The sequence below is a fragment of the Lissotriton vulgaris genome, chromosome 2_1 (genome assembly GCF_964263255.1).
Source record: "Lissotriton vulgaris chromosome 2_1, aLisVul1.2, whole genome shotgun sequence".
NCBI classification, from domain to species: domain Eukaryota; kingdom Metazoa; phylum Chordata; class Amphibia; order Caudata; family Salamandridae; genus Lissotriton; species Lissotriton vulgaris.
The window spans coordinates 1801725497-1801734204 of NC_141687.1; the positions used below are offsets into that span (position 1 = coordinate 1801725497).

At 48.5% G+C, this 8708-nt stretch overlaps 1 protein-coding gene across 1 annotated transcript; it reads right to left on the reverse strand.

Annotated features, from left to right (window-relative positions):
* Positions 1-1255: 1255 nt before the first annotated feature.
* On the reverse strand, positions 1256-5049 carry PHLDA2 (pleckstrin homology like domain family A member 2). Its single transcript, XM_086957852.1, has 2 exons — positions 4263-5049; positions 1256-2353 (listed from the first exon to the last, which is right to left on the reverse strand). The coding sequence occupies exon 1, from the start codon at positions 4835-4837 to the stop codon at positions 4301-4303; it is 537 nt and encodes a 178-aa protein (XP_086813978.1). The 5' UTR covers positions 4838-5049; the 3' UTR covers positions 1256-2353; positions 4263-4300.
* Positions 5050-8708: the final 3659 nt, after the last annotated feature.

The window sequence follows — 8708 nt, forward strand, 5'->3', positions numbered from 1 at the left end:
AGAAATCACTGTGAACTGCATTTACCACAATGCTAAGGGGCAAATTGTGCTGGGAGGTGATGCAGTGTGCTCCCATCCCCCTTCCATTTTCATACACGATCTGTGAGAACATCCTCTAATGAGAAAATCAACTGAGAATGTTTCCAGGGCCGTGAAGACCAAGAAAGGGGCTATTTATTGTACTCCCACAACTAGTGACTGAACCGACCATTACTTTTGCTATCCCTGCAGTGGCAGACACCAAAGGCAGCAGTAGGCAGTTAGAAGAAAATTTCCTGTATCTCTACTTCATCTGTGGCTTCTGCGGTAGTATTAGCCAATCTGCACTAGGCCGGCTCATTAAGCAATTAAATAAAATTTGGGGGCAATTAGGGGAAATGCAAATATGGCATTTAGCACTGTATGTTAACCTTAAGTGCATCCTCATGGTCATTTTGGATGTGAAGACACAATAGCGCCCAAAACACAAGTACCACAAATGACAGCCATGCAAGGGAACAAAATAAATAACCAGAACGGTTATTTGTGTTGTTCCCTTGCTATAGTTTTGCGCCAAGTGTGGTACAATTACACAATGAGGTGTAATGGCATAATTTAGGGAATTTCGCATATGCATATTGCAAAATTCCCAACATTACACCATTGTAATTGAAATATCATTCAGGCCTAGTGTAAACCATACACCTACGCACCGTTGTTAGTGACGCCCACATGATGGTGGAGCGCCCTAAAATATTACAGACGGTTCCTACTTCGTACAAGCTAGGGTGAACCATCTCCAATATTTAAAATTGCCTCCAGGGGAGGTGACGCAAGTGATACTTTCAAGGTAATAGGGGGGCAGAGGTGAGGGGTGCCATTCAAACTCGTCTGCGAGGCTTTCATGTAGTTATCTTGTCACTTTCAAGATGCAGGAATCCGCAGAACATCCCAGATGTGAGTTTGCTCATAAAGGACACTTTCTCCACCTATAATCACTGCTACTTCCGGTGTAGGTTTGGCCTGTCTGACCCACTCACCAAGGGTTACCACAGGATTCCATGTTATATGAACAGGCTTATTCCATCCCTGGGATTTCCATTTACAAATCGAATCCGAGGTGTTCGTGGTGTGACTCAATCAAACAGAAATTCAACAACTTCAAGAAAGCACGTATATCTTACATGTAAGCCCTAGTCTTTAGTACCAAAATTGTGTTACCAATCCCATAAAATGCACCACTTGTTCAGAAAAGACACACTGTGAACAGCTGTTTTGGTCGGATGTGTATTTATTGCACGTTTTCAATACAATCTGCTTTTGTTTTTTTCGTGGGAGGGTTTTGTTGGTGTTGATAACAAACCACGGAAAAAGAGCAAAACATTGTTTACATTTCTTATATTGGTCGGAGCTCGGACAAACACAATCAGCTGAGCCGCCCCTCCCCCAAACTGCTTCCTGCCACTGGTTACTGCATGTGTCTGGATTGTTTCACAAAGTACAGTAGTCAGAGCCGAAAGGGTTAATCACCTTCTGCAGTTAGGACTAAAGGGTGACGGGTGCAGATCCTCGTTCGAAATTAAGCATTTTTGAACCAGTCAGGGTTAAATCACGTTCATCCTTCCCAGGTCGATGCGTTGAGTACCCAAGACTTGAGGTAATTATAACAGCTGGTATTAACATGAGATACAAAGTCCCTGACTGTGGCAACAAGTTACATACAATGAACAAGTTATCAAGTGATCCCCGGACGACAGCAGGCCTTCACTGCAGGAATTAATGTGTCCCAGGGCGAGTTTATAAACAGGATAAGGAATTGCATTTTTTCGGGGGGTGGGGAGCTGGAAGCAGGGGAGAAACAAGTGGAGGTGTAATGAAAACAACGGGGGTGGCCAAATCCAATAGTTATTATTAGGTGAACACGTATATTTTTGCCTGCGAATAGAATCACTGATCCATAAAACAGAAGAGGGCGGCCATTCATTTGTGTTTTAATTGATACAATGACATGGACGAATAAACAATATTAAGTCGAAATATTAAAGAAATAGTCAAATAAATATACATATAGATATCACAAATAAATTAACCTTCTCGGCTGGTCCTCGCATGATACAATATATATTTAAGTGGAATCATAAATAAATAATGTGGAGGCTTAAAGAGCCTGCTAGGCCGAAGCCGCACTGGAACTATGCCTTTCAAAGTTCATGAGACAGTCTTCCTTAGTGCCTGGGCAAAAAAAGCCTGCGTGCGCTTCGACGCGCTGGATCAACGGAACGGCCTCCACTTCCGGCCTCAGCTTCCTTCTTTGGCACTCTGTCCCGACTTGGTCCGTGAGCAGTAATCCAGTTCATGTCCTGAACAGCAATATCTAAAGAAAGAAAAGACAGTGATAAGTATACATGGAGCACACACAGCGCTGAAGTTATTAGCTTTCCATATTACATCTCACGCATGCGCACTGCTGAAGTGAAGGTGCGCGTCCAGCATCGGGGTTCTGAAGTGCCCCTCTGTTGCCGGGGCCCAGCAACGCACAGGGGAAGCGCTTCATTTGGTATGGCTTATTCCCAGGCTGTGTCCGACATTCATTGGGCTAAGACCACCCATGTCCAGGTCTAAACCCGGCCCACTAGGATATTATGAGGCTTACAATATACCCGTGGTCCTGGGTTTTTGCTCAGCAAGCACCGGGCGCCATAGTGCACCTGAAACGCGCTGCTGTTTGCTTCGCAGCACTCGCCTCACACAGGAATTCGGATGTCTTTTTTTAGGGAATTATCGTTGGTTGAGGCGTCCGCTGTCCTGCAGTTCCACGACTACAGGTGTGTGAGCGTCAGGGTTCTAACCTGTCCACGGAGCAGGTCTAAGAACAGCACAGCACTTACATTTTTGGAATACGGCTGTCAAAAGCCCTTTAGAAACCGGTGCCAGAGAATGACCAGCAAAACTTTTGTCTGATGTACAGAACTATATGCGGGGTAAGTAAAAAGGGTAGAGTACCCCTCGAGGCGCCTGCTTCCTTCGGAGAAATGCTAGCGAGTGCCGCTTGGGGATAAGTAAAGGCTTCCTGCTGCGAAGTGCCGGCACTCCGAGGCCAACCGGTGCACAGAGGTCATTAGGGCATCCGAGGGGCAAATCTTTTCAGTTCGAGGGCACTGGACCCATACTGGGTGGGCGCCACCTGTGCTGCTAGTTCCGGGTTAAACACGAGTGTTCCAGGCTTCTGCTGTATAAGACGAGACTCACAGACCTGCTCGCTTTAAGCCACGTGCGTATACGTTTTAACGACTCTACAATGGTTTGCCAGCGGGAATTCATACGTGCAATTTGTCCCCACACGATTCCGCCAAGAAAGCCTAGACCACTGCCCCATACACCATGTATGTATTCACCCTCAAGGCCTTCCTATTTTTTGTTTGTTTTTGCAGTTTTTATACTGACCCGAAGGTACTGTTGGAGGCTTTACATGAGCACCGGTTACATTATACAAGGACACATTTTTGGTAGGGGCAGGGAAATTAAGGGCCATATTATCAAGAACGGAGATAACATCATCGCCACTTTAGCAGCAGGAAACTGCCGCTAAAGCGGCGATAAGGGGCTTGATAATATGCCCTTGTGAATTCCTTAGAAGCCCATGTTCTGGTGTGAACCTGGGCTTCTAAGGGATTTCACAAGGGCATATTCTCAAGCCCCTTATCGCCGCTTTAGCAGCAAATTCCTGCCGCTAAAGCGGCGATAATGTTATCGCTGTTTTTGATAATATTGCCCTAAATTTATGCACAGAATCACAGGATGTTTGAACCTGGGGCATATTAGCAAGAACCTTGTAAAAATTAGCGCTGTTTTAGCAGCAGGAAACTTGAAAGGGAATGAGGGGAGCTGTAAAAACAATGGGGCGTATTAGCAAGAACCTGGTAAAATGATCGTTAGGTTAGATGTGCAGAATATCTGGGCTTCTATTGGAATTCTATAACGCATATTAGCAAGCCCATTTTCGCCGTTTTAGAGGTAGTTTCCTGCAGCCAAAACGGCGATCATTTTACCGGGGTTCTTGCTAATACGCCCCATTGTTTTTACAGCTCCCCTCATTCCCTTTCAAGCTCCCTGCGCATCCGTGGCTGCACCCCAGGAGATAGCCCCACAACCACAGCCCCGACTCACTTCAGATGGCGCACCCTACAGTGGGACCCTCCCACAGCCCTAGCTCGCCCCAGATGGCGCACCCTTGCATCCTACAGTGGTACCCCCGCGCCCCCTCGACTCTGCCAGATGCTCACCTGCTGGTGCTGGCTCCCAGCGGTAGGGGCCGGGTGGCTCACACGCACCTGGCCGTGGGCCGCTCGGTGCTGCTGGGGCGCCTCACGTGCGAGCCCTGGCGGGCCCTGAAGTGCTGGATGGCCTTCTTGTTCTGGAAGTCGATGAGGGCCATGGTGATGGCCGCGTTCCAGCAGCTCTGCTCGGAGCAGCGGAAGTCGATCTCCTTGTTCTCCGTGGTCACGATGGTGAAGTAGATGTACTTGCCGGTGCGCTCCACGCAGTCCAGCTTCTTGATGGAGTGGAAGGGCAGCTCCTTGCAGCGGGCGCGCCGCGGGCCGTCCGCGTAGATGGCCAGGCTGTCCTTCGTCAGCACGCACACCTTGCGCTTCCACAGCTGCAGGAGGTTGTCGCTGCGCTTCTCCAGCTCCCCCTCCATGATCACCTGCGCCCCGTCCGCGGGCATCCTGGCCCTGCCGCTGCGGGAGTGCGCCCGGGAGCGCGGGGTGTCCGCGGCGGAGGGCTGGGCGGGCTCACTCCCCATGGGGGTCCGAGAGGCCAGCGTCGCGGGGGTCGAGCTCCCGAACTGGGGGCTCATCGGTTCCTTACAGTCCAGGGGCGGGGGGCACGGCTCTTGCCACGAACTTTGCGCCTTCACTTTTCGTAAATGCGCTCCTGTAGGTCTGGGCTCTTAGCAGTCACACCTATGAGGGCTTTCCCAGGTCCCGCAGGTGTGAAGTGAGGTAGGCGCGTCAGCTGCTGCTCCGGCTGCGGAATGAATGAACTTCTTTCAGCTCTCGCCCTTTATTCAAGCCTCTGTCAGGCACCGGCTCTTCCGGACCCATCCTCGGCCACTCCCTGCCCTGACGCGGGGGCGCAGGAATGCGGTGGTACCCGCCCAGCGCTGACTCACTCCCGGCTGCAGCAGACACAGACATCCCGAGCCCTGGAGCAGGCCGGGGGGCGGAGGCTGGGAGGGCGAGACCGGCCACCTGCACAGCACGGGCCGCAGACACCGCCCCGGGCGGAAGAAGCGTTCATTCATCACCTGAGAGGCGCCCGAGGGCCCCGGCAACAGTGGAGAGTCCGCGCTCTACTTGCCTTCGTTTCTATTCTCCCTCCCTCCCTCCCTCCCTCCCTCCGGCATCCACCGTTTCCTTCTCCTCCCCAAGGACCTAATTTTCCAGTATTTACTTTGTTTAGAAACTGCAGGTGTCGTGCGACGTGCAATGTGAAAACAACGTATTCATTGTCATTCGGCCACCGTTGGGAACACGGCAAGCCCCTGCCACTAATAGAAAGTGACCTGCACCAAGCAGAGCTCCGCTGAATAGAAGTAACCCACTGCACCTTACCTACCCGCATTACGCCTACCTACACCCTTAAACAACCTGCTTACCACTCTCTGGCTACCTGTTCTCCCTACAGGCCATCACTGCTAAAGTCCACCCAGTGCTAGTGAGATGTGTGCCCGTCTGTTCCCAGTGCTCTTTCCTTCTTACACCTTCTGCCCCCTTCTTGACCCACCTTATTTCCTTTCCCTACTCAACAGTTCCTTGTCCCCGCCTGCCTCTGCACCCCTCCTATCCGGCTGGTAGCCACCTTTCTCCATATCAGCACACTGTTTCCACTCGGGCTTTCACGTGGTATGCGCTGCATTCTGGGAGTTTCTGCATTGGTTTGCATCCATTGTGCTAATTAGATGTGCACACTTCCTAACAGACCATGGTAGTTTTAAAGGCTAGGGCTAGAAACAGTGTCTGTGATGACACGGAGTGAGGTGATCACCTCTGCTCGCCACCCGCACCTGCTGATTGTGCGTGCTGCCCCCTCCTTGGCTCTCCCTGCTCTGCTTACTTCCTGTTCAGGCTGGCCTCGGCCTGCACCAACTGGCTATACAGTAGGGATGAGAGGAACTCCCCTGTCTTTAACACTTCTGATACACATGTGAGCTTCTTTCTCTTGTTTTTTTCATAAACCACCCTTTGCTCTACATTGGTATCATAAAGACTTACAGAAGTATCTTGTTGTGCCAAACATTTTAGCTCTTGACAGACCCTCAAAATCTCACCAGAGGGCTCAAAAATGCACTGTAACTTGTAGATCATATAAACATGCGCTGGCACAACTCTTCCCTAGTCTTCCAGAAAACCAGGGGCCTTATCTACAACAAAGAAACACAGAGCTGTGCTGCATGTAAAAACTAAATTCATGGTCTTCAATCCCCCCAGAACAACCCGATTGAACCCAATTCTAGGGACGACAAGACTCGAAAGGGTAGATACCTGTGATTATCTGGGGGTTACCATTAACGAGAACTTGTCGTGGGGTCCCCAGCAAACAAAATCGCAACTCAAATTGGCTCAACTATCCGGAGGAATTCTGAAATTATCCAATAAATTCACTAACAAACCTGTTGGCCCCCCCGTTGGAAGTTTACACATCGCAAGCTAGGGTGGCCATTATGTATGGAGGAGAACTCTGGGGACACTGCAATAGGTCTGAAATTACCAGGATAGAGAACACATTTTTAAGACAGCTTTTAGGACTCCCACCTAGTACCCCGCTCCTTCCTCTAAGGCTGGACCTGGGGATCAGATCAATTTATGAAGAGCTAGCAATAAAACCTCTTAGGTTCTGGCGTAGGCTCTGGGTGACACCAGAGCTGATAAACTATAGACAGGAACTTAAAGAAATATTGACTTATCCTAGTGCTCTGAAAATTCCTTGGCTTACCTTCATCAAGAACGAGTTTATGAAGCTAGGCGTTCCTGCTCTATGGGCTGACCCAGAGAGGGAATGTAAAGCCACTTCACGATCTATGCTTGCGACCATTTATCGATCTGATAAACTTAATGCAGTACTCTGTAATCCTCAAATTGGTTCTGTCACAGCCTCCTTCTTGCATGTGAAAGACCATTATTCTTTCGAGCCCTTCTTAGATGTCATATTCCCAATATTAGCTAAAAAATTGTATGTTCAATTGAGGCATGGTGTTCTACCCCTTCAAGTTTTCACTAGCAAGTGGTCACCCCTCACTCTGAAGAATTGCCCAGCCTGCAATTGTGAGACTGAAACTGAGCTCCATGTCTTCTTTTTTGCCCGGCGTATGACAAACCGAAGAGGTATTGGCTCGTACCCCTGTGTAAAAATCTGGGCTTTCATCATTGTACGCAAGCACTTAGAGTGTTAAAGTATGACACAACTGAATTTATTGTATTTGCAGTTTCGCAATATCTGGCAGCTATGTGGCATAAGCGTAGAAACTTTGTTGAATGAGTATAAGGGTATATACATATATTCTTGTGTAACGCCACCGTGGCAATTGACTGGAACGTCAGCCAAAGGTTTCTTCCTGTGCTTTTTAATAATTCTTTTTATACATACTATTTTAACTGGGTTTACACATGTATGAATTATGCTCAATTGTGCCCATTTGGAAAATGTTCTAGAAATCATTCTTGTATCACTTAATTTATTTTGTCATCTATGTCTACTTTGTTTTTACATGTTTTTAGCATACTTTTTATGGTATTTTTACCGAAATAAAGTTTTCTTGATGATGATGAAGACTTACAGAAGTATCTTGTTGTGCCAAACATTCTAGCTCCTGACAGACCCTCAAAATCTCACCAGAGGGCTCACAAATGCACTGTGACTTGTAGATCATATAAACATGCGCTGGCTCAACTCTTCGCTAGTCTTCCAGACCAAACCAGGGGCCTTATCTGCAACAAAGAACCACAGAGCTGGGCTGCATGTCATTTGGCCGCACCGCGCTGCGTTACTTGGAAGCAAAGAGATGCGTCATATCTACAACGATATGACGGATACCTTTGCTCTCCCCTGCGCTGGCGCATAATTGACTGCCATGCCGATGCAGGCATCCTTGCACCATGGTGCAATCGTGCCTGCGTCACAGGGATGATTGTTTTTGTGCAGGTGGCATACCTTCCTGCACAAAAATAATCACAAGAGGTGATGTCCTCTTTCTATGTGTGTTGCAGAAAGAAGCACACATAGAAAGAGGAAAAACGAGGAGAAATCAAAAAAGTTCTCCTCATTGCACCTCCCTACGATGTAACATTCTGACGCATTCCCAGGTTCATGAAAGATTGTGAATCTGAGAATGCGGCAGAACCCATAGGTGTTGCATGGGAATGAGTTCAGCCACATGGCACTCCACTTTTTAGCCGAAGTACTGTGTGAAAAGGGGCAGTATTTACAAGGGCACGAAAAGCCACAGAGGGTGGCTTTACGTACCCTTGAAAATATAGGGCAGCAAAATGCGCCACCGGTGCCTCACAAAAAGTGATGAAACTGGGGCGCAAGGGTATTGTAAATAAGCCCCATTTTTTCGAATTACAGCAAGGGGGTGTACAATTATCCAGCAACTGGGGCCTACATATCCAATATGGCACATACGTCTTTGAGAATGTCCATTGAGACAGTGGCGTCACTAGGGTTGG

What these genes read in the sequence shown, in the direction of transcription:
- PHLDA2 (XM_086957852.1), bottom strand. Translation starts at nt 4,837, where the DNA reads ATGAGCCCCCAGTTCGGGAGCTCGACCCCCGCGACGCTGGCCTCTCGG.